A 27,680-nucleotide genomic window follows, 5' to 3' on the forward strand; every position below is an offset into this window, starting at 1 on the left:
TTATAATATTAATAGACAATAACATTTCCGAAGGCTCCACGTAGCTTTTTTTTAAAAATATAATGTTTTAAACGAATTACAACTGTTTTAAAATACAGAAATAAATATTTTTTGTACATTAAATATCTCTTTACTTAATAAATTTATCAGAAAAATGCTACGTGGAGTCCTAGTAAATGTTATTTTATATCGATTTTATAATAGCTAATTTTACTCTAAAACCATTTTTTGAATCTCTTTTAACTGCTTTACGTGTTTTTTGGTATAAACTTTTATTATTCATCAGTAATGTGCTGCCACCTATGTATTACGAACACGACAACGTTAACAAATTTGCGACTGCTGGCAACCGCTAGAGCCGCACGGACCGTCCAGTAGAGGATCAAATATATTTCGAGAATTTTACTTTTATTTTCAACAACTTTTAAAACCAATCCGGAATAAAAACAATGGGAATTTTATGATAAAATGGATAATATTCGTGGCCCAAATAACTTGACCTATATATGACTTGAATATTATTTATGGTAGTGGATTGGTGGAGGTACCTGATAAATACCAAATACGGTTTCAATGGTTTAAGTAAGAGTGTGTGGAATTTGATCTTTACCTTATCGTATACGTATTTATTATTTAAACTATAGTTAGTTGCACCATCGGTCAGGCACGGGTTTAATGAACAATTGTTGCTTTTTTTGTCACTTGTATTCCTAGACGAAGTTGATGATGATATGCATACATTGCGTTTAGACGAATTCCACAACATGATCGGATTTACGATTACTTAGTTAAAATCATTAGTGGAGTAATAAGTGATCAACTAAAATTTGTATTTAAAATGTATAATAAGGTTATTGAAAATCCAAAATAAATTACGACTTTGTGTAAATCTGACTACTTTTCAGTACTTGAAAATTTAAAAAATAAGCTAACCTAACCTCTATTGGAGAATTTTTTACCACTTTTCTATGCCTCGAACACCTAATTTAATTGATAAATACACATTTTAAATGGATATATGTAGTGTCTGATGAGATTTTTTTTAAACTAGTAAAATTACTAGTTATGGAGAATCGCATTTGCGCTCTGTAGGAAGAAAGGTATTTGTCGACTCTCTCTGGAATAATTTGTGATCAATTAGTGGAAATAAACTTGACACGTATCTCGCGTTAGTAAGCAATAATTTCACTTTTACGCTGTACACAATTGCTTAGTCTATGTGAGTATATATGTTTTTATAGTTATAGCGGCAGGTATATTTATATAACGCTGTATTAAACGACTTTATGAAAAACAGTGAAATTATCAACACAGGCAAATAGTTTTTACAATACCTATTTGAAAATGACGAAAATCCATAAGAGGAGAGAAGTATACTTTCCACGTACTAATGTATAGGTCGTAAGATTTATGTATGTTTATGGTAGGTACACAGGTACATTAACTGATTACCAGGTATAAACCGAACGGGTATAATATAATAATTATACGGGCGTAACACGTTTCCACCAAAAGTAGACCTTTCCCGTTTCCACCAAAAGTATATCTTTCCCTTTTCCACCAATATCCGTTTCCAACAACTGAGATAGAATACCTACACTTTTCATGAGTTTTTCGGATTGATGTAAAATGTATATAAATATACACACAATATAATCAATGTATATTGTACGTTTATCGTATTTAATTGTATGTTAAACCATTATCGTACTTATCTTTTATGTCGATTAACCATGATAATATCTAAATAATCAAGTATTTTATGGACAAGTGAAAAGATTGCACAGTTTAAATAGTGAATTAAAACTGCGTGTGTGTTAAAATAAAACGTAATTTTTAAAATTTATAATTCTGTGATGGCTAGAGTTATTGAAAGTAAACGTAGAAACAGAACACTAGTACTATATAACTTAAATTTTTTTATTGGATCAGTTGAAAAAAGTTGTTTCGCAAAAGAGTATACTGATAATAAAAATGAAATATTATGAAATATTATATAATACCTTTACATTTATTGAATTAATAGTATATGTTAAATAAAATTATTACTGTGTTATGGCTTTTAATTCAAGCGTAGTATACAAGCGTTTTGGTAAAAACGTGGTCAATATTTCATTCGGTGGAAAAAGGAAAGATACACTTTTGGTGAAAACGGGAAATCGTCCAATTATACTATACCCGTTCAGTTTATCACGGAATGCAGGACGAGAAATAAGGTCTTTGAATCGGCTTACCATATTCGTTTAATATTATAACGTAATATTTATGACAAAAAAATCAACCGAACATGGACAAATTGGTACGTTTAAGTGCAAACGTCTTGTTGTGATAATGTGATTATGTCGTTGATATTTTCAAAAGAATTTTGAATTTTAATAATTATCTATCACTAACCGACTCGTGATTAGTTGTTTATTTTGCCTTCGGACGACATGTAAAATTTTATTCAAAAATAAAATATTATATATAATAATATTTATTTATTTTATTTTAATTTATCAATCATATATGCGCCGCTGTAGAAATGTCAAAAAATCAATTGGATATAATCTATCGAGTTTTTTTCATTAAAAATTCAAGGCTTATGGGATTATGCGATTGTGATTGCCTGGTGTAGGTATTTTTCTCAATAATATATTGCATATGTATGAGTAATTAATAAAACGCTGAACAGATGTGACAATTTGCAGACGTAAAAATCTTCCGGGTTTTGGCGGAAATAATCTGTGTAAAAATACTTTGATTCACGGTTCGTGTAATCGTTTTTAAAATTACAGTAATTTTATTACGCGCATTATTTATTGCGGAAATAGAAAATGGTGGCAAATTTCCCGTCATTCCGCTTCACCCTTTGCGCTTCGCTTTTGTGGAAATGTGCATCATTTTTCATCATAATATCCCTCCTGTAAACGCCCCGTGAAGTATGTATTCGGCATTTTAGTTATGCAATGTACAAGTCAAAACTTTGTAATCTTACTAAATATTATATTTTAAAACTCGTATGCTTATACAGTTATTGTGTTCAAATTAAATAGTGGTTTTAAATAAGACTTTATGTGCATCTGAAAATTTTAGTTGACGCAATACATTCATGATTCTAAGATTGACCAGACGGATTGACGGATAAATAGCAATCAAAACAATATTTTTTTTATGGGCACTTTTTGGAATAGTAAAATTGGGCGAAAAGTTTTACATAGTAACTTTTTGTCAGAAATAAGACATAAGTATAATATAAACAAGTCGTTTTTGATTTTAGGTAGTCAATTTATTGAACGTACAGGAAAACGGAGAAATGTTCAATTATTATAATATATATATATTTAATAGTTTGAAAACGCAATGAAGTACTGATCAAATAACTGGTATTTATCGTTGTGTTGCGAATTTAAAACAGTATACTACTAACTACCTTATTAGCTATGGGTATATATTTTTTAAAATCAGTATTCAAATCTAAGAAACTATGTGCTAAATCATTGTTTGGGTACGAAGTATTTAAACTAGTGCTTCGACTGTTAGTATAATTAGTTGGTATTATATCATGTCTAATCTCAACTTTTTTTTTTAGTAACCAAACTCAAGTATTTAAACCTTATCGTTGAACTTTTAAAGTATATTTTAGAGATTTATAAAATAAATATTTCCCGGTGAATTCAAGGTATCGCATTGGAATGAAATATAATATTCAACTCGTAATTTACAAGTCTGAGCAAACGGTGTAACGAAATAATGTTTATGTTTTAATTTTCTGCCGCGCTCGTTCATGTTTGTTTAGTGGAATTGCGTGACGACTTGTTCAACGTAATATTATAATATAAATTATTATAGTAATATGGAGCACGGCAACAATTTTGCTAACGGCACTGACCAGTATACGCGCGAAACTAGTTTATCTCGCAGGTTATTTTTAACACATTTTGATATATTGTATAATATAAGACAACGTCTAAAACGATATACCTACGTATTTAAATGCACTTATACACCTGTGTACCCGCGTGTACCGTTACTCTTCATTTACATATTATCACCGTACGCGCACGAGCACGATGGACCAGACACAAGGATATTTTATTCATACACCGTACGTACTCCGCGGAGAAGTATTAATATTTTTTCCTGTTTTACCGGGTGCGCATCAAGAGTTAATAATATGTCAAAATCAAATGAATATCCCATAAAAATTATAATCCCGATAATTTCATACTGAAACAGAACACGTTGAATACATACAGTCTACCTGACCACCCATAACTCGGCATGATCAATTTCGGGATAACGTACGTGTATAAGATGTTTAATATTTTTAAATTTCCAAGACGCTCTCGCAGGTACCCTGAACTATAATGCACCGGTCTTACCCATATTGCAGTTGTGGTTAAAATACAGCGTAGACAGGGCTAGAGCGAGGAACGAGGACGTCAACAGCATTCCACCGGCTACAATGGTCAGGTTGCGTTCCAAGTTTGTCCTCCTTTTCCACCATGTTGGGTTTCTGGAACAAAATCAAAAGTCACTGCGGTGTTAAAAAATAATGCGTTTAATGCTGTTTTATTACTACAGGTTTCTATGACTTTTACTATGGGATCATATACTTATATATATATATAATATTATGTAAAACTTTTGGTTAACATATTTTACTGTCATTGGAAAAATCAATGATATTGTAAAGAAAATAACGATAGTTCCTCGCTTAAGCACAGACTCTTATGAAAATACGTAATACGCTTCTGTGGTAAGACGTACAGTCGTGTTATATCATATTTATACCTGACAAGTTTTTTCCTATGCTCATAAAATGCATGTCAACGATTAATAATAAAACAATAATATAATTCAATTAGCTTTAGCGTGATTTCATCATCATAACCAGCGGGTAAACGCGGAAAACAAGATAAAATTATCAAATGGTTATGTTGACAGTTCTTTCTTAAAATTATTATTTTTTTCCGCATAAGAACGTACAACCTAGTCTATTATAATTAGTGCCCATCGTAGCAGCACATATTCAGCATTTGGCGATGTAATAAAGAAGAAAAATCGCTTATACAATGTAAGTTCAACTATAGCATTGTACTTCTATTGGTTCCACACAACAAATCACTACCCAAAACGACCTTGTGGAGCGTAGCACTTCTCTATAGTTTGTTTTCATGCACGTGCGTGCGTGTATGTGTATGTGCGTTTGTGGTTTGGTGTGTATGTATATACATGCTTGAACCGAGCAAAACGTAATTCCGCGTTAAATTATATGACATGACATGTTTCTTTTTTATTTTACTACGACTAAGCCGTTGCATACACTGCCCTGGTATAAGTATTATTATGAATTATGTGAAATATTTTGAATACAATCTAAAAACAATGAGCTATTAAATCTAACAAAATATAAATGTAATATTGCAGTTTGTGTTTTCCACTATTTAGGTACATATTGTATGGTGTACAAAGGTTGTATACCTGCCCGTACTGCGTCGGTGCGATAGTTGCATCTCGTAGACGATTACGGTTCAATTCACGTCAATTTAAGTAAACGCGAATTTCGTTCTAGTTCGGGACGGAGACAATCATTTCTGGGCGATTTAAACTGCTTTCGGTCAATATTTTATTTTTCACAACACCACTATGTTTTCCACCAAAAACACGGTTTATATTCATTATCGAAAAAATTCAATCGAATAAATCTACGCAAATCATATAATTTATGTGCTTCATTACTTTTACTACTGCTAAGTAATCCATGTAAATCTGAAACTTATTTTTTTCTCCGCTAGAAATGGGTTTAGTTTTTCCCCTGGTGGTACATCATTGCATTGTGTGTAAAAATGACTACTAAACTGATGGTTAAAATGAGCGATTGATGTGCAAAGTGCAACAGCAATTAATAAGTGCACCAAACCTGCATTACTGCACGTGGTTACATATAGCATGTAAGTGTATAATGAACATTGTAGACGTCAAGGGAGGGACCCGTACGGATGTTCGTATAGAAAACGTGGTTTACTCGGTGTATAACGCCTATGTTATAACGTTATCTCGATGTATAGTGCATTATGCATATATTTGTTTTTATAAAACAACGGGCCCGCGCTCGGATTTTCTGAATATATTATAATACAATATATGTATAATGAGATATTACGACGAACCCGAGTTTTTGTGAAATCGACCGTGACCAATTGACCATACACATCGATGTGATTAAACGGCTACCAGGACATTAACGTTTTACCGGGTAAAACCAAAAAAAGTGAAAACAGGAAAAGTACATTTTATTGTACGAGTATACACTACGCCGGTGATCGTATATTATGTATATTTTACACATCATATCGATCGAACGCGCACCGAATCCAAAACTGTCCGATTATCTTAAGGCGAAACGGATGAATTCGCATATACGCCACGTACAGGTAGTGATGTAACTTATATTTGAATTATCGGTAACGAACTGCGATATAAACATTTGTTACAATAGAGAGTATAAACACAACTATTTTGTTTTTTCATTATTCGAATGATTTTCATCTAGCATAAATCTAGCATAGCTAGAGAATGAAGTTTTATGTAATGGAAGAGACGTTCATAATTTAAAAATATGAAATTTTCGAGAGGAGGATAATACTGCTGATAACGAGTGTCTATATAAATACATTAGCATTTAAAAGATCATTTACAGGGGCGTATACAAGGGGGGATGTGGGGGTCAGATCCCCCAATAGGCCATTTTAAAATTGTATAAAATAGTGTTCTTAATGTAAGGAAATTATAAGCAAATAAAAAAATATTCCAAGGATTTATTGTAATCAGTGCCGGATTTGCCGCATGGAGGCATATTTTAAAATTCTGCCCTTCATCCCCCTCCAAAAATCAATATATATATATGTATACAACAAGTAATAACATAGTTAAGATTGTTTAATTATTTTATATTTATAAACATATTGTAACACCGGTAGTTTTTAAATTTATAGACCTTAGTAGGTACTAAATATAAAAATTTTAATACAAATTTATTTAATTTAAAACATTTACAACTATTTTTTAGCTTTCTGTGCAGCAAAATCTTTAATAATATCATTCCAACCTATACTTTTTAGGAAATAATTTACAATAGATATTAGAGACAACTATGACATATTTTCATTAGATAATTATATTTTTTGGCAGTTCTTGGCTTTTTTTAAAACTGAGAAGGATCTTTCTCCGCTAAAATTTGAACATGGTATAAATATAAAAAATTTTAAAGCTATTTCCACAATAGGAAATGAATTGTTTAACTTTGATACTGTTCATACTTCAAGAAAACTGTGCATAGATAATTTTTCATTTTCTGAAAAATACTTTATTGTTGTTTTAAATTGTATAATCTCATTCTCAAGTTCCGGTTATAAATATTATAAATATTTACTAATTGCTTTGATTTTTCTCGTACAATATCATCGTCAATTCCTTCCACATTAAAAAAAAAAACCCAAACAACTCATTTATTTCAATATATGCCTTTGTATGCGCTTTTCACTCATATTGATTGAAAATAAAATATTAGACACGTTTGTTTTCCAGTCAATCGTGATTCGTGAATTGAACTCGACAACGACGACAACTATGACCACGAGACGAGAGAGAGAGAGAGAGAGAGTGAGAGAGAGAGAGAGAGAGAGAGAGAGAGAGAGATAACAAAAACAATTGCTTGGTAGTGTGTAAATAAATTATTTGAAACTATTAATATCAAATTTAATAATCTGATGGTTATAAATTATAATACACACTTAGAGATGTATAAGAAATACAATAAACACAATTTTATGTCAGTGTAACGAAAATAAAAATGCATAGTTCCGAGCACTAAATAATAACAATATGGTTTTGCTTTTAATATACTAAACACCCACAGACGGAATAATTATAATTATAATATTATAAAATTGTTATTAATATTTTTCAATAATAAATTAATAATTTTTCCTAAAAATTAATATTATATAATATAAATTAGAAAATTTCAAAACTTTTGTTGACGCCATCAAAAAATTTCCGCCCCTAAAATGTTGACGCCCAAGGCAGCTGCCCCCCTTGCCCCCTACCCTAAACCCAGAACTGATTGTAAATTATTATTTTGACACATTCAATATATATATAAATATATTTTATTATTTATCATTTAAATGTGCAGGTACTGAGGGGTTTAGGAATTTTCCTTCCATAATGATTTGTTAGCAAATGATCCCCCTCATACAAAAGTTATGTATACGCCACTACTAATTTGTGATATGATTAATAAAATATTTACCTTCGAAAAACCGTTAAAATATTAAAAAATGATTTCACATATTTGTAAGTACAACAGACTTGTCAGCGTTGTACGATATTATTGCAGCTCCGACAGTAACTTTTAGCCGTATGCTTTCAAATTTTAGATGAGAAAACAAGGGAAACTATGAAATAATAGACAATTGAGTATTTGAGTCGCTTTTGGTTTTGGTGTTCATTTTGAGTGTAGAATAAACAGTTATTTTTTTTCATGTTTTATACGGATGTTTATTGAATAGCGAGGTGACGTCTGGACGGCATGGTTTTTTTTTTTTTTTTTTTGAACAATCGAATATATTTATTACTTATCCTAATCATTAGAACGAGACTAAAAATACAAAAACCTAAATATCGAATTTAATGCATTACATCGATGTTTTTATAGTACGTGTTATCAAGTGTGAAATCGAACAGGCATTCTGCACCAGACGACCAGTTTGAACTACTTCAAGATCAGTGACCGAGGAACGGGTTTGCATATATTATAGCGCAAAAAGGAAACTATATTTTAAAAAGTCGTTTGACAAATCAATGCGAACGTATGTAGAGAAAAAAATAAAAATCAAATCCTAAAATAAATTGTTGCATTTACGTACGCTACGTCGCCGTTTGAACCGAAAATTGTTAACGAACCGTAAACACGCGCTGTCGGTGGACCGCGAGGGACTCTTAACGAGATTCTGTTGTTGGCCCATTTACGTTCGTACACGATAAACTTTTAATTTACAGTAATATTCATAATAATAATAATAATGATGATAATTACATAAATGAAGTATAATGACAGAAGTTGGTAAGTACACACGACGTGCAGGCAGCGATAAAATTCGCATAAATTAATTTTTCGATTCAAACACATTATACGAGCATACGAATGGTATTAAATATACATATAAACGAGTATATAAATTAATTTACAACATATTAGCAATTATGTTTGAATAAACTATTTTACGTACGAGTTTTAATCGTAGCTGTACGTGTGTAAAAACGTTTTTTATTATTTTTTTTTATCAGCGCTAATCTCAAAATAATTAATAAAATAATTATTAAAAATATTAATAATTATAATGGAAATTGTTAAAACGGTGTGATAAACAAAAAAAAAAAAAAAAATAACCATCATCCATATTCAATAGTAATTTTTTCTAGTTTTTTGCCCTTTTCGCAAATCGAAATTTCGACCGACGAATTATAATTCGTCAAATGTATCAAAATATCATGTGAATACGGTGGCGAAGGAATCGCATGCATTCTAACGTACCAATCAGATGCCACGTATTTACATGGTTGTTGCCTCTAGGAAAATTGTATTTTGCCGCCTAATATAACCTTATCAATGAAAAAAATGTATTTTTAAGTAATTATTTAACATAACTACTAAAAATGTAAATCATAAAGGCTGATACTAAACAATAATTACTGGTTATGTTCATAAACTTTTCTAATCAAGAAAATAGTATACCAATACAATATTTATTAAAACTTAATCTAACAACAATTTTTCGAATAAATTTGACCATTCAAATAAAATTAGATTCCTTAAACAAACTAATGTGTTTAATTAGAATTAAGTTTTATTATTATAAAAAACAATAACAAATAATCAAACTTAAAAATGCATAGGTACTTATTGTTATTAAACACCGTATAGAAATAATGTACAAAATTAACTATTTTATTTGTTTGCGTTTTGCTTTTTTTCTGCAAAAGTTTGAATTATGTCTTCAAATTGTATTTATTGTGTCATTTCACTTTCAATCAACAAAATCGCTAAGGATTTTAACGTTTCTTGTCCTAATTTTGATCATAAATAAGTTTTTATCTACTTTTAAGAAAAAAATGATCTTTTCGCAGTACAGTTAGTGGCAGGTGTTGAAATATAAATCCTCAAAATTATTTTTATGTTTGGAAACACTGATTTCAAATCATTTTTAAAAATTATTTCCAAAAGCTTTAGTGCGGTGAATTTGAAAACTAAAAGAGATCAAAAATATAATATTTCATGCACAACCTTTTCAGAATATAAATCAGTTTTATAAATTTTGCAAAGTTTTTTTTAGCTTTTTCCGATATTTAATTTTGTTCTATGGTTTTAAGTGTGTTTAAAAAAGAAAAAGGTTCACAAAAATATTTATAAGCATCCTGTCTGTTTTGAGGCTCAATACTTAATTTATCAATTTAATAAATATGTATTAATTCTTAAATAATTTCTCCCTGTTAACAGAACAACAACTTGTCTTGGTTCATTATATGGAATTGATCTTTTCTTTTTTCTTGAAATTGTTGTTTTATATTCTTTGTTTAGAGCTCGTAAAATTGCATTTTTCTCAAATCATTCAAAATTATTTCTCTGAGATAATATTAAATTTATTAATGAATCATACAACTCCAAAACTACTGTAATATCTATTTCAACACTGAAGTTATTTACTCAAAAATTTTTATCTATTTAATATAAATCCCAAAAATATAGCCATTAACATTGTTGTCTCGAGTTTTTAAACTTCTTGCGTAAACCATAGACTTCGTTTCGAGTTTCAGCTGGTTCACTATTGTTATTTTCAAGTAAACTTAAAGTTTTTAATATTTCATCCAACGAGTCATTTAAACTCACATAAGCATCATCTCTTGATGACCATCGAGTTCCTGAAAGGCGTTTTAGTGTTTTTGATTCAGACTTTGAATTAAACATTAATACTTTCCATCTATGAGTAGATCCGGAAAAAAATATATAAAGATGTTGAATTCGAAAAAAAAATTATTCAGCTTCATTGAAACATTGCACAACAAAGCACCAACTAAATTTAACATATGAGCCGTACATGGTGTGTATATATCAAGGGGATTTAATTATTTGATTTTTGCCTGTAATCCGTTGTAACGTCCAGACATATTATTAGCAGTTACGTGAATCTGACATCTGCAATCATTTATACTAATATCAAGGCTTTCCAACATGTCTAAAATGGCTTTTTATATCGTTAGCTTTATGTCCACAACTAGGTATAAATTGAATGAAACGGTCAACAGGAATACCTTCAAATACATATCGTTATAAGAAGAAGTGTTAATTATATTAACAAGAAGGTGTAATGTTTAAACATTTTTTTTTTTATTGATCAAAATTACAACTTCTGCAGCTATGGCCATTAGTTACATTTTTTTTTTTTAAATTTATCTGTGAAATGATTATTAGATTATTTACGTATTAAAAAGGTTGTGTTATGAAAAAATATTGTTTAATTTTATATTGATTTGTCCAGTCCGGTGTTCTTGAGGAAGAGGATGAAGTTGTCGGAAATATTTGGTCTTATTGTTTCATACAAGTTTGAAGGGATATTATATTTGACTTTTTCGATGAAGTATGAGCGGCATTCTGTTATTATATGTTTAATTGTTAGTTTTTTATTGCATGAGAAGCATAATGTTGATTCTATGTTGTCCATTAAATGACCATGTGTTAGTCGAGTGTGTCCAATTCTCAATCGGTTAATTATAATGTTTTAACATTAATTGCCATCTTTCAGAGTTATCACCCTACATTACAAATTCTAAGAAAAAACCGGTATTTTCAATAAAATATTGGCCTTAAATTGCCGCCCCCAAAAATCTACTACTCTAGGCAACTGCCTACATTGCCTGATGCTAAATCCGCCACTGGTGTCAATAATGTAATACATGATTATACTCTCATCCCTTATTGTTCGTAGCACGTCATGCGTGTTTTTACTCGTGAATTATGCAGATTAGATGATCGAATACTCGCATACTTGTACGAAGACTATTCACAGTAATTTTTTGCTCATATATGTACAAACATAGACAACCAACGATTCAACAATAAAAAAACGACTTAGGTCGACCTGAAATTAATATCGATCTTTATGGCGTTTTACTTATAGTGTCATCCGCTTTAATCTTTCGTACGTTAGCCATCGTTAGTTTAGTAGAATAACTCGTGACGAGCGCGTTAAGAAAATAAAAACGTACGATTCCGTTATCAATATGCAACTTTCCTGGATCCTTTGCTAAACATGCGCATTATGCTTATATACATTGTAAACTTAACTGAGTATATCAAGATGTGTCGAAATACATCCCAAAAATTCGTTTAAAAATGTTTACATCACTGTTGTGCTCGATGGCCGCAAACTATATGTTAAGTTGGATCAATTTTAATAATTAAGGTGTGTGCGATGAGTTATTTTTTTGTCAAGCAATCGCAGGACTTCGTGCACCGATAATAGATTCGATGTGAGTTCGAAATTATCGACGTATTAGGTATCGATCTTTCGGTGAAATTGTCCACAACACTGCGCATTACCGTCAATAAACACTTAGAAAATAACTTAAAGATTATCACAAGACTCAACGTGTCAAATATGCATTTCTCAGAGTTTTTTAATGGAGAGAGACGTATTTTTCGATCAAAGTTGGATTTTGTGATTAATAACGATACATATTTTATCATCATCCACACCGTCTTAATTCTGTCACAAGCGATTACTATTAACTAACCTCCTCATAAATGGAGTATATCGATGGCTAAAGTCATTCCTCAAGAAAAACGGGAAAAACGCTAATAATGCACAACAAATACATAAAGAATTATAATTAGATGTTAACTGCATAATTGTTAAAACTTAATTTTAATATGTACGAATAAAATGTTTTGTGCACTATATAGTTGATTGTTTTTTAATAATTTAAAAAAAATCTCTGGGAAATGTTTAAATCATCATGAAAACATTTACCCACTTAATTTAATTAAAAAAATGTGTCAACTTAATCATATTATTATAATATTATTAATCATATCATATTATGAATTTTCATTTGATTTTAATACTTTATTAAGTTTTTAAAAATTTTAAATTTAAAATGTACTCATTATTTTAAAATTTAAGTATCTCACAGTGAAATTAGTGGTCACGAAAAATTTGAAAGACCCTGTACGATTAACCCATTGCCGAACAGTGACAAAGTTGGTAAAAAAAGTATTTAAAATTCAATACAGGCTGATATTGCATAGTAAATATAAATAATATATAATAAACGGAAACTCGTGCAATAATAGATTATTTGGCTTTTGTTCAAGGTATTTATTTACATTGTATACTAATAAATTAAAATAGTTTAAACCAAGCCATGATTCTTAATGTATTATTATTATTATTATTATTCACTGTTATACTTTCCTATTCGTATATACAATGCATGTTTGGTGACACTGGTAGATTGATTATCCACCAATCGAAGTGTGGAAGACCATACAAATAATGCACGAGTATTATTGTTGTTTAATCGTAAATTAAATACATGAATAAGTAATTATTCATTTAATTAGGTACTTATTTGTGTATTCAAAGTATATAATACTGGACCACGTATATTGTCGACCTTCTTTTTGTGATAAACCGATAAATGTATTTTAGTAATATTTACTAGCAACTTAACTTTCATGTTTATTTTTTTATAGAGTAATATTCGTACCTCCGTGGTTTTTTTGGTGTTGTATCCTATGTTATTATCATTGATATAATAAAAATGTTCAAGAAAAAGTGAAAAAGAATTTACAAGTATTAACCATTTAATAATTTTTAAATTTTATTACATATTTTATTATTTTATTAAAATATATTGTTCTTGGTTTTTAAATTAAAATAATATGTGTGTTCAACATTAATAATTATACCACACCATAATTTTAATATTAAAATATACAAACCTTCGGAGTAGAGATTTATGTATTTTGTATACATTTAAAGTTGAACTTTTTAATCTTTCGTTTTCCATATTACAACGAATAGAATATAGGTAACATTTATTATATACTAGTTGAATTATTCGGCCTCACCCGAAAGATAATTATATCTAGGTTGGAAAAAGTACACGATCGTCGTATAAAATATACATTATGTATATTCTAATGACACTTATTTTATTTATAATATATTAAGTTATATGTTTTTAAATTATGATTATTAATTATTATTAAAAATCAACATATTAAATAACAAAGGTAAAATAATTCCTATATTATCAAATAGTGGAAAACTATATACATCCTTAAAAATGCCATTTTTGAAAACTCCATTAACAGTGCACGCAGTGCGCATATGTATAAATATATATATAAGTACATTCACTCAAAATGACAAATGAACATGTATAATATTAATCTTGACTGTACACTGATCAGTCACTGATCACTCAATAAATGGTACTTAAATTTTATAAATATAGATTTATAGTTTGATAAATCAAATAACAATGACAATGTGATAAAGTTATATTTGATTATTAAATGTGCGTGTACGCTACAAGTGTATAATTGCAATCATGGTTTACATATTTCGTTGATAGCTATTTAAAATAATGTATGCGTAAACAAATGAACACGCTTTTGAAGCACCGGTTAAGGTCGTTTTTAATCGCGTTTTTCGTATTCCTCACACAGACTCTTCCTATATGACCTTTAGTCCGAGAACATGAACATATCGCAGAGCGAGAGCGAGAGAGAAAGAGAGAGATAGACGGAGACGTTCCGGCCAATAATTGCTTTCTATCCTTCAGATTTGCACAGAAACCGCCGTTGACCTTAACTAGTGACCCGGATTGATGTTTTAATTGAACAAAACTGTTAATAGCGATATTTAAATTGAATGGTAATCCACGGCAATCAATGCGTATACCGAGCAAATTCAAAAGCGCGTTTTAAGACCCTCGATTTCTCGTACCGTGCCGTGGCATTCAAAACAATGACTTGTAAATTCGATCGCTTCTCCAGATGATGGTGATGATGATGATAATAATAGTGCATCTGCGCCATTCATCATCAAACATAATACGCAAAAGTGATAATGAAATCGTATTACGTTAACGGCGTACGATTATTCGGTATTATTACGACAACGATAATTTCACATCGCCTAAGCAGTGGAATACGCGTTTGGCGATTTTGTCCGCAGCAAAACGAGCCGAGAATATAACATTAATCTTCTGCTCTGGTATATCTACACTTTCGTTTTCCGTTATCAGAAACCTGACAGATTTCGTTTTTCTATCGACCGACGCTCACGAATAAATTTCTTTAATAATGATATAATATTACGTACATATACATATTGCCAATAACAATGGCATTCATCACGACTACCTATCTAATAGCGATCGAACACATATAAACGATTACGTATAGCGTGTCACAGTACGATTTTACCCATGTGGGCGTTACGCGTACAATTAAAACGGATTATTATATTATATTATTTTATTATCTCGTACTGTTATTATATCCGTATTGTAAATGACAGTTTGTTCTTCATCGCAACGTCTCTAACTACGTGCAACTCAACTCGAGTAATTAATAATTATCTCGATATTAAAATAACCGTCATCATCATCATCACGTAGTGCAATAATGTCCACTGTTATAGACCACAAAATGGAAAGTCGATGCGATATCGAGTCGAAAATATTATATTCACAGAGCATAGGTGCGTGTAAGAAAACTAGAAAAGTTGTCGATATTTTAATCAGTACACGGATTCGATTTGTATTGTTATACGTACGAAATCAAGAATTCAATTCGATTTATTTTTAAATAGAACGGCACGTATTTGTCGTTCGGTAAACATATCGCGTAATTTTCATTCGGAGGGCGTTCGACATTGACCGAATATTATTGATGTGTAGCTGATTCGGCCCGCGAGAAAGATAATTTCATCGCCGTACATACGCTGCATTTTTAATTATATAAGTATCTGTACGACCGGTAAACGCATAATATGATATAATGATGTTTACTCGGTTATTCTATAATATGATATTATTAATATTATTTTAACGGAATACGACAACAATGACATCAAGAGGAAAAATGCGTCGATTTCTTAAAATAAAAAAAGCCAACCGGTGGATAGGTACGCGTGCCGTAGAAATCTATTGTGAAAAATGGTAGATGACTTGAATTCCAGTTTTTCATTTACATTTTTCCAAAGAGAGAGTACGAGAGAGTGTTCACTATTAACTGATTAGAATGGTTGGAAAATACCACACAGTCCCTCCCCTTTAGAAGAGATATCACGGAAATCGGTTCTTTTGTTGAACAGTTGTAGTACAGTCTTAAGTTTAGTAAAATCTTAAAAAAGGTATGCTTCAACAGTTTTATTAAAATGGTCACTTGGGAAGTTATTTTCGTACGTAGGAAATTTAATAGATAAAAATAGGTGAGAAACCTTTAAGTGATTTTTATAATCAAACTGTTCGTTTAACGTTGATAATTAAAATGTCATATATTTCTTATGTCGCGATTTTTCTTGTTTCAATAGTATCATATTGTCTTCGTTTTTTCTTTGGATGACTTTCTTTCTTCTTCAATTTTATCAATATTCTGTCTTTCTTTTAATATATTTTTTTTTGAATTGAAAAATTGCCTTTGAAAGTTTTACATGATCCATAGTTCGTTTTTGTAGTTGATTATACAGAATATCAACATGAAGCATTAAAGAATCATCTAGTAGTAGATGAACGAGGAACTTTGTGTTTAACAACTATATCTAAAACCGCAACCCGCTGAGGACTGTTGGAAAAATAATTTGTCATATCAGTTAAGTTTGAAAAAAAAATCCTTATCTTACGATTTTGTGAAGTTGCTTGAATTAAAATTAAATTAAGCTGATGAGCATAGCAATGTATGAAATGTGCATTTTTATTAGTATTATTTATTATTTTTTGTACATTATTGAGACGTCCGCTCATCAAATTTGCGCTGTCGTAGCTTTGACAAATAACATTTCTGAAGTTTCAAGGACTTTTTCCAAGTTGAATATTATCCATTCAGACAATGATTTCGCATTGTGTTCAGTAGGGTCGAAAAATCCCTATAACCTTTCTACTAGTGTTCCGTCCGATATTAAATATCTGAATATTAATGGCAATTTAAACTCAGCAGATATGTCAGTTGTTTCGTCAGCCAACACAAAGATATATTCTGCTTATTTTATTTCATTTTAAATTCTTTGTGAACATACTGCATACTAAACAACATTTTATTAAATCATTTTGGATTGATTTTGGTAGACCTTCGATAAATTTCGAAGATTTTTTCAATATGATTCTTTAGTGCTGTATCTATTTCTGAATTAAAGTTTATAAGATCTTAAAATACGTCGGGATTCTCTGTATTTGGTTTTTCACCGTGATCTCGAAGTGCAAGTTCAAATGTTCCGACAAGTTTAATAATTTAATACAATTTATTATTTAATTCAATATATAACGATTATGACTTAATTTTTCATTGTATTGTTTGATATTCAACCGATACGCACTAGAAAGTTGTGGTTTTCCTAATAGTTTTAAATTGTATCGACAATTTATGTATATCTTTGATTTTTCATGTGTTTGTTTTTAGAAGTTAAATTAATTAAATAGTTTATTCCATTATTTACCAAAGCAACATCATTAGATTTTTTACCAAAAAGTAGACTGCTTTGATTCGTTTCTAAATAACCTCAAATCCAGTCATGGATTTTACAAATATTGTTTTTAAATTTTCTTACATATTGTCTCGTTTACATTTAATAACTTGCATAATGTTAAAATCTGGAATAGGCCTACCTTTATTTTTTATTTCTATCTTCTCTTCCAACGAGATTGTTGAAAAATTGCATTGCAGTATTTACTGTACAGAATTAATTTTAAAAATTATAAACAAATACATTAATAATATACGATAACGCCGTTCGTCGATGGAAAACAGAAAGCAGAAACATGATTTTTGTTTAAAATCTATGATAATGATCGACGAACATTATCAGCTGATAATCAAAATATAATGTGTGAGAGTGAAGTGCATTACACACTAGGCGGTTTACCCACGCGCGGACGCGATTATTCGCTTAAACAGCTACAATTAAATCTGTGTATTCACACTAAAAAAACCGCGTGAATTAAAACCGCGGACATCCACGTTCGATTGCCCATGTTTAATTTTAAGCGAACAATTTTAACTAAAATTAAATATATTGTTTTCAGTGGAACTATTCATACCAAACGTTTTATTCAAAACGATCTTTATCACTTCCGTTTTATTATTGGTGGTGAACAGTACAGATAAACGTAAATATGTTTGATCTTGAAAATTTTATTATTGAAATATCTGGGGAGAATAGTATTTGGAATACAATACGGTACGTATTAAATATATATATATATATATATATATATAAACAATATTTAAATACATTTTATGAAGGTAAATATAAAAAGAAAAAATTTTTTTTGTTGACGCAGGTAATCGCGTTTATGAACGATCAAACCGACTAGTGTGCAATGATAGGCGATAGGCGGTTTTTAATCGCGTCCGCGCGCGAATAGTTCGCCTAGTGTAAGTGCAGCTTAAAAATAAATTATTATGCCGACACGCGACAGCGACGTCGAAGAAAAATGATTCGCTGAAAACAATTTATCTGGTTATGTGCACATCAATTCCATTACAACGCGGGTCGCATAACTCGTTTTCATGTTTGCACTGTACAAATGTGCACAACGATCGTGTGCACTACCGACACCGTTCCGTGCGCGGACAACCACCCGGCCGCTTGTCCTTGGAACGACCCAATCCAAATATTATATTATTTTCGTGTACTGAATTTGATCATATTTTTATGTTTTGAAACATATTCTAAATAACATTACGTGCGTACTTGGTGGTTGTGTTATTATAATTTATGTTTTCAGTTTTTCTTGAATTTGGATAGACAGTGCACGTGCATTTGTTCACGTGTACACGAGCCACTGCCTTCGGGTAAACTTATGAAATACGTATCGGATGTACTTTTGGTTAGAGTATAATATAGTAATAATATTATTGCGTACCTCTAATGTCATCATTATTTTCACGTAAAAGCTTATAACAAGGAAGTATCCGAAAAATGTTGCTTTTCGTAATGCCATGTATTTTTATTTTATCGTGGTACTATACAGTCCATAATATAGACTCTATACAGCCATTATCGTATCGCGTCGTCGTCGGATACCACCGATGATAATAATGTGCCCGTTTATAGATCATGATATCAAAAAAGGTAAATACTATCCGAAAATACCTTACGCCGAGCCCTAATTCCTAAAATGCCATCGCCATCTTCGATACTTCGAATGTTCGCAACACGCACATTTTGATTGACCGATTACAGATCTTGTCTCGTAAAAACCAAATTTTTTGGAGTTCAAACAATGGGTACAACTAAACCATTTGGTACGTGTTCGGTCTTAAGAAATTCGAATCTAAACCATCACATTCCAACAGTTGACCAACTTGGAAATTAATCTTATAATATAAATTTGCAGTCGAGTTCGGGTTTCATTACCAAATTCGATCACAATTGATTACAGAAAAGTGAAAAGTGTCTTTATTATCCAGATAAAATTATAATAACGTGTCCACATACATTTTATTATATATTACGTCCATGTTTTGTGTCCCTTTATACCCAAACGTGTTAGATTTTGAGTAAATAGTCCAAATGTTCATCACCCTAATCGGTAACTAACAAATATTATTTATCATTTGTTACGTAACCTATACATGTTTATGATTTATTAAAACATTCATTTTGTACTTATAAATAGACATGAAAACAAAATGCTCTAGACAAATGTCAATTATTTATTTTTTTACTATTACAATAACCAAAATACATACAAATCATTCTGTCCTGCCACCGTAAGCGATATAAGAATTCATCATGTGGAATTGTTTAAAGTCGAGTCGTTGTGAGAATAACGGAGATAATCGTTTCGAATTAAAAAAAATTACTGGATTTTATTTATTTTATTTTTTCTCCCATAATATTTAACAGCCGAACATTATAACTGCGTATCGGATCCTTAGAGCGAACCCGATCCTTTTGGAGATGATCCAAATGTCTTTGTACCGAGAGAAAACCGGATTCTACGTTTCATTCGATTTATTCCTGTTGTAACTGATCGATGAAAAAAATAAACTTATCCCGTTCGTTATTAAGTTTACGTCGTTTGCACAGATTTACATCTTTATCTTCAAAGATATTGTAGCAGTTTTATTATTTTTTCGAAACTTATAATAAATGTGAGGATTGAAATGTTTTTTAAGTATGGCGTCCTTAAATCTTTGTAAATAAATCTCATAATTTATAAATACGAAGCAAATTGTTTTCGTTAAAGCGAGATTTTTCAACTCGAGCTGCATGAATAACCGTGGACAGGATTATCAAAATACGTATGCACACAAGACAAATGTTCGGTTGTTAAAAGTTAGACAGTGCGTCTCAATAATTATGATAATATAATATTGTTATTAAGTAAGTATTATGTAATTGTGTAGTATATTAATTACGAAAAGTTTGTACTACTCAACAGTACAGATTTAAAAAGAATATACCATAAGCCTCAATTCTAGTACGCAAACACATAAACATCTCGTAAAAGTGGCACACGATTATAATCTAATATTTTACGTCTCTTCTAAATCGCGGTTAGTTAAACAACCAAATGACGTGTAAACCTACATACACTATTTTCATTGTATTAATTTTATAACACAAGTAAATGTGTGTGCGCGCGTGTATAAGTGTGTGTTTGTGTGTGTGTGTGTGTGTGTAATCAAAATGAACCGTTCTAATCACTTTCTCTTCCTTGCATTCAAGTCAAAAAAATATACGAAGAACCTATAGTGCCGAAGTGCGAACCTATAACTGCGCGCGTGTAATTTTTTGTTGAATTTTTTTATTTTATTATTTTTATTATTATTAATCATAACAACAATAACATCGGGCTTTCTCTAAACTCTCGCTAATCAGCGTGTACTATTCTTACACGGGCGTAAAACACGTATACTTTTTCGAATTAAATTTAAAAAAAAAAAAAAAATTAAAAAAATTGATCCGTTTAATAAAACGATTATATGAACGTCCGTTTATGCACGTTTGATCGTTGCAGTTTTGTTATATCACATTATTATAACATTGTGCTATCGATATTATGTAAATTATTCGGTAGTTTCCCATATATATATATATATATACATATATTGTGCACATAACGACGAAACGTCAGTGATATAATTAACTATAGCCGATAATACATTACGTCTTTTAGCACTGCATTATACTGTAATATCACCTGATCGATTCAATAGCGGCTCATCATCACCGGAAGCTTATGAAAGTAAAATGTCCAATCATCTTTGAGCCGTCGGTAATGGCGTAATCGGGCATGCTGTACAAACGTTTTTTCATTACTTTATATCTAGTGCTATAGCACTTTAGTTATAACTATCTAGTTATAACTAGGAGAACGTTTCTCTCTTTAATAGAAATACGATTTATTTTCTTAATAATCATTAACTAAATGGTCACTTGATTGGTAATAAATATTTGAGAGGAAGTAAGCTTGTGTTTAGTTGTATCAGACCATCCAACACATACAGCATAGCAAAATATAGAACGTAATTAATTTACTTTTATGGTGAATTCGTAGTTTAAACTAATATAGTGGAAATTGAAGGAAGATGATTTTTTTGGAAACACGACAAATATTTTTACTAAAATATCCACGGAAATTTAAAACTATTTGAAACTGAAATCCCAATACAATATAAGAACAATAACTATATTAAAAAAAATCATTATCATGTTTATATTATATAATTTGTTATAACGATGCTTAAGTTACGCATACGCGGAGAAACATGTACAATATCTTTTGAATTATCTACGTGGAGTAAGCTAACGTTAAGACTGTACATTAATCATGATATACAGTTTTTTAATTTCCAGAAGAACTTCAATATTAATTTCAAAAGTATTAACTTAAAAAATAATTAGAACTTTATTCTTTGAATTAAGTCACAGCGTTTTTCACGAATTTTTTCTGATTCAAATATTTATAAAAGAAAACGTATTGTTAGTTTCAAATCAAAAGATTATACGTTTATTAAATTAAATACTGAAATAAAATAATTGATTCCTTTTTAACAAAATGGAAAAACGTTTGGATATAATACTGTACAGTATTTTATTATATATAAACTATAAAGTTGACTCGTGAATTCTTAAGTCTCAAGGAAGAGTAAAATTTAATTTAATTATCAAGATTAATTTGTATTAAAATAAATTTGAAAGGACATAAAACGTAATTGGAGTTATAGATATACAAACTGAGATTTGATCGTATAAATATTGACGATATATATTTAATCTATAGTATAAATGTTGATATAAATAATACAATTTTTTTTACCGATAGGTATTTTATAAGTCAAGTTCATAAAATAATTTATTATTTTAATAGTGTAACACAATAATAACTTTTTAATTTATTAATTTAATTTTTTCTTCGTATAAAGTTGAATAATATCATCATTTATCAACTTTTTCAGTTTTATTAAAATTAAATTACTACATTAATATTTCCAATACGACCGTAACGCGAAACTTGTATGTTAGTTAAAGCATGTCGTTATCACAAGTTGAAATAATAATAATAATAATAAATCATAATACAAATTACATGAATACCAAATAATAACAAATCTAATGCTAAGAACCGGTTATTAATTTTTTTCTTTTAAATTTTTCAAATTTTCAAATTCCGAAAGAAGTATTTTAATTTTACAATTATATACGTTAAGTTTAGTAATAAAATATTATTGTCTACGCGTTTGGAGAAATTCGGTGATCAAATTTTAGGTAAAATATTTATAACTCGTCTTAGTAAGTAGTAACATTTGAAACATATAATGCATCAAGATGATTGTAATAATTATTGTAAGGTCATAGTGACTGTAAAAAAATGGTTTTGTATTAACAACAGTACAGGTGATTTCGATTTGTTTATTTATTTCTTGGCACCGAACATCTTCATCCTGACATTATAACTATAAATGCGGAGAAATTCAATTTTTTACATATATGGCATTCAAAAAATGTTAACAATATTAATAAATATAATAATACCGTGGTTCTGGAAATAAAAAATGATCATAACATAATCACTATTGCGTATACCTTGGTTATGATAACATTAAAGGATGCTTGTCCGAGCAATGGAAACAATCGATCGGTATGGTAATTATATTCAATCAATAAAGCCCGAATAAGATAATAACACATAATATTTTACGATAAAATAAAATTATTACATTAGAATATAATATACAATAATAATCAAATAATGTTATTGTAATTATTATAATATTCAATTGTTGATCGATCGGTATTAGGCACAGACGTTATTGAATAATCCGCCAAACAGTGAAATGATTGTCGAATAAAAGATAATAGATATGTTGCAGTTTACACTTCTATTTATTTAGGTTAGCCGGTTTCGAGATAAGCGTGTAGGATACGTTTCGCTTTCCATTGTACACTTGCGTGCAGCTTTTAGAAAGCATAATAATAATTTTATTATAGTATTCATCGGGAAACGAACGTATTTGCAACGATTAACCTATAGGTACCAGAATTATATATAATACTTTGCGGCGCGCACGTGATTTATTCGGCTTTATTATTATTATGTTCATAACAGCACGTGGTCAAGAGATCAAACGCTAATATTCGTATACTTATTATAATACTATGCGGATCCGTCACGATCGTCAAAATCTGTACGACCTTTTAATTCTCTACTCTCGAACGGACAGTGATTGATATGACTTGTAAACAGGTATCTATATATCATATAAGGTGCTTAAGGTGTTAATTCCAGTACACGTCAAACTGTGCGTGTAAATATTGAATAAACCACGTGAACACGAATATTATTATAGTCGCCACCACCGAATGAAAATTGCAACGGATGCGCTAGAAAGTCTTAATATTCTATACGTATATTATCATATACGGGCGTATTCAATTTGCGGTAAGGATATACCACCTATATACGGGGACCCTCATGTACCTAAATAAACTCGTATGTGCAAGAGGTAATTTTAAAATGCGCGAAAAACAAACCAAAAACATTCGGAATTCTGAATAGAATTTGTTGGTTTCAGATGAATCTTATGTTATCCATTATCGATTAAAGAATGTTACTCGAATTTGGTAGATAATAAAATATACAGTGACTGATTTTGTTTAATTGAACCATTACTCGGTCACTTAACAAAAAAAAGTGACTGGTCGAGTTACAGCGGTAGTAAGTTATAAAAAAAAAAAAAAAATTATTTTATTAAAATATGATATGGTAGGCTAAAAGTAATTTTTGAGATTGCCATGTTTTTTGCTCTTCATAGGTACCCTGTGATTCAAGTGAAATAATTAAATTATTTATCTAGATGAAAGATAGTGATTGTTAAAGCTATAATAGAAGAGGAGTTACGACTACACACATTTTTGTATTTCAAATACAAATGCTGCAGTTTATTCATGTACTCGTAATTTTATTATAATTGTTGTTGTTTGCCAATGTATCGCATTTAAACCTATCGTTTACAAGTAAAAGACGTTCGTGGGTGACATTAATTTTTATCGAATTTCTATTTTTTTTTTTTTTAATATCACCTTGCGAAAATCGCACCAGTTTCTTCGACTCATAGCGTACGTACTTGACTAACTTAAACATCGCGTTCATAGCCGTACCAGAACTCGTACACAATATGATAATTACAATGTGGAGACATGAATACATACAATGTGTTGTAGCTATACTAAATGCAACAAATATGAACACATGACGTTGTGCGTATCGTACGTATCATACAAATCGTTTATGTGAAGCACAGAAACGACACCACGGGAAATTGTTCGATCCGTCAACACGTGCAACACTTACGACGTGAAACTGTCACAATAATTATACATGCACTACCTATTTCTATTTACATATATAATAATGTCAATTGTGCGAATAAAAAAAAACCTCTAAGCAGACACGCTCGGAAGGAAAAAAAGACATTCTGACGAGTATAATTTCTCATCGTACCATGGCGATAGTAATATTATGCACTCGGACACCCTTGCCAAAGTGTCACCGTAGTCGTCGTTCCCCAAAGTCGTTTGGGCACGATTTCCCGTCCACATGAACAACGATCGTAGATAGACATCGAAACGTGAGATATTTCTAAGGTGTCAAACGTATATTATATATGCATATATATATTTTAAATATTTATGCTGTTTATTCGAGAACTGTAAATTTGTACGTTTTGTAGATTTTTTAACTTTCTGACTGAAAATCAGTGTTTAATTTGGCAAAATTAAAGAAGGGAGACTCCGTTTACTTTAAAGAAAAAAGTGTTCCCAAGACTTGTTAAGCGTTATAATTGTAACGTAATAATAGTAGGAAGACGTTAAAATTTCTGAATATTAGTTGAGTACTCCGTCCCTTGCGTCCCCCCTCAAGTCAAGTACTGTTAATAATAACATAAACACCATGATCCAATGATGGTCCAGAAAAAAAATATTAATTATATTTATATAATATGCCAGCGTATGTCGAAATATTGGTCGAGTTATGGAACATTATTTAACTTGTTTATCGTCTACGTTCGACGATATCAACATTTCTATTGAATAAAACCAATTTTTTTTATTTGTAAAACATAACGTTGTAGATAAAAAAAGTTACAACTGCGGAAAAATATGCTGAATTAAACACGAACACCGGAATAAGTAAATTGTAATTGATTTCCATTAAGATTTGTACGAAAACTACTTTACTATTAGAATGACGTTCGGAGCAGGTGTATACGATGTGTAAATTTGTATAAATAAAATCCTTATAATATTTATTACAAAATATCATGTGTAACCTTAACTTAGCCGTGAAACACCGAATAAGCCAATAGTAAACTATTGTACACGTATATGTATATAGAATCGAAAGCGTAATCGTTATAATATTCGAAAAACGGTTCTGATGTAATAAATAATATGAATAGCGTTTAGAAAAAAGAAAACGATACGCCGATAAATCCAAGAAAATTTATATTGAATTGAAGATTTCTGACCGGAAGAATTACGAAATATCAAAACCGCATAGTAATAGTTTGCGCATTATTTTTCTCGTTTCCCCGGCTCGGAAGAGGACGAATTACGATCTCTGTTGCCAAAGCGGTAGTGCGATTTGGCGCGTAGGGTTTGCGGAGAAAGAGTATAAAAAAAAAATAATAATAATACACAAAAATTAAGTAACCCCCAATAGCGACTTCGCGTACGCTGCTGAGAAAACCACGGAAAAATCGCGACGGCCGAGCGGAAAACAAGTTATGTCACACGGCACCGGCGTCGCATCGAAACTCGGACGGCTGTAACGCGTTTTTGCACAACATTTTGTGCACGTACACATGTACGGGATGCAACGTTTTCAACGGACGGGGTAAAGAAGAAGAAAAATAAAAATAAACATGTATAGGAAGCTTACTTGATCACGATGGTCGGCTGGTTGGTCATCTCGACGACGTCGGCGTGAGGTCCGCGTGACTACGGCGATCGGTCGATCCGTGGTCGGCGGAGAGTCGGTCGACGAGTAGGCTACCGCACGGCAGAGGTTCCGCGTGCGAATGACAGGAACACGTGCCGCGGTGTCTGGTCGTGGTCCCGCTCGTGTTGTCCGCACTCACCAGTCGCTGCAACACAGAACCGGTACGCGGTAACAACAATAATAACAACGGCGGCGGCGACGACGAGCCGCGATAACGTGGCATCAGTAAAAATGGAAAAAATGGAAAAAAGTCAGCACAAGCAATGGTACGGTGGGGGGGGGAGGAGGAGGAGGAGGAGGAGGAGGAGAGTGATTTTTTCTTATGTTCAAACGCATGCATTAATTACGATCATTATTATTGTAATACGTACTACGACGCACCGCAACGCTTCAGCTGCAATTTAAAATATAGTACGGACGCGGTGTGGTCTCGACGTGCACTCGCGTCGGCAATAACGCAACAGTATTGTTTTTATCGAAATCGTCTCGAGGAAAGTCGATAAAATCGTACAGCCGTCGTCGTCGTCCGTATGGTTTTCCGTAGTTTTTGTTTTTCTCCTCTTAGCGAATTTCGTTTCCGTCCCCCAACCGTCGGTGCACCGCGTCTACCTGTGACGAGTGCCGTGCGACTGTGTCGGCCGGCGTGACGAGAATGATGGTCGCTGCGATACAACCGCGAAACCGTCGCCTCAGCCGCTGCCACCGCTACCGCCGCCGTTGCCGCCGCCGCCGTCATGCCTCAGCACACCGGCGGAGTGGGCCTTCCACGGAGGTGCCACCAACTTTCGGGGGGCATCGCGGTTCAACCCCCCTTCTACCGCGAACCAGTAACCAGTTGGCAGGTAACCGTGCGCACGCACGTATACCGACCGCCACCGGTTCGTTTA

At 31.3% G+C, this 27,680-nt stretch overlaps 1 protein-coding gene across 1 annotated transcript in view; it reads right to left on the reverse strand.

Annotated features, from left to right (window-relative positions):
• The window catches only part of LOC112684879 (neprilysin-2), a 34,656-nt gene extending 7,189 nt beyond the window's left edge, over positions 1 to 27,467 (reverse strand). The window contains exons 1-3 of the mRNA XM_025556596.1: positions 27,165 to 27,467; positions 26,734 to 26,938; positions 4,365 to 4,498 (exon numbers count right to left, since the gene is read on the reverse strand). Coding sequence (XP_025412381.1) covers positions 4,365 to 4,498; positions 26,734 to 26,762 — 163 coding nt within the window. The 5' untranslated portion in view covers positions 26,763 to 26,938; positions 27,165 to 27,467. The remainder of the gene's footprint in view (positions 1 to 4,364; positions 4,499 to 26,733; positions 26,939 to 27,164) is intronic.
• Positions 27,468 to 27,680: the final 213 nt, after the last annotated feature.

Source organism: Sipha flava, unplaced genomic scaffold, assembly GCF_003268045.1.
Source record: "Sipha flava isolate LNK unplaced genomic scaffold, YSA_version1 258_pilon_pilon, whole genome shotgun sequence".
NCBI lineage: Eukaryota > Metazoa > Arthropoda > Insecta > Hemiptera > Aphididae > Sipha > Sipha flava.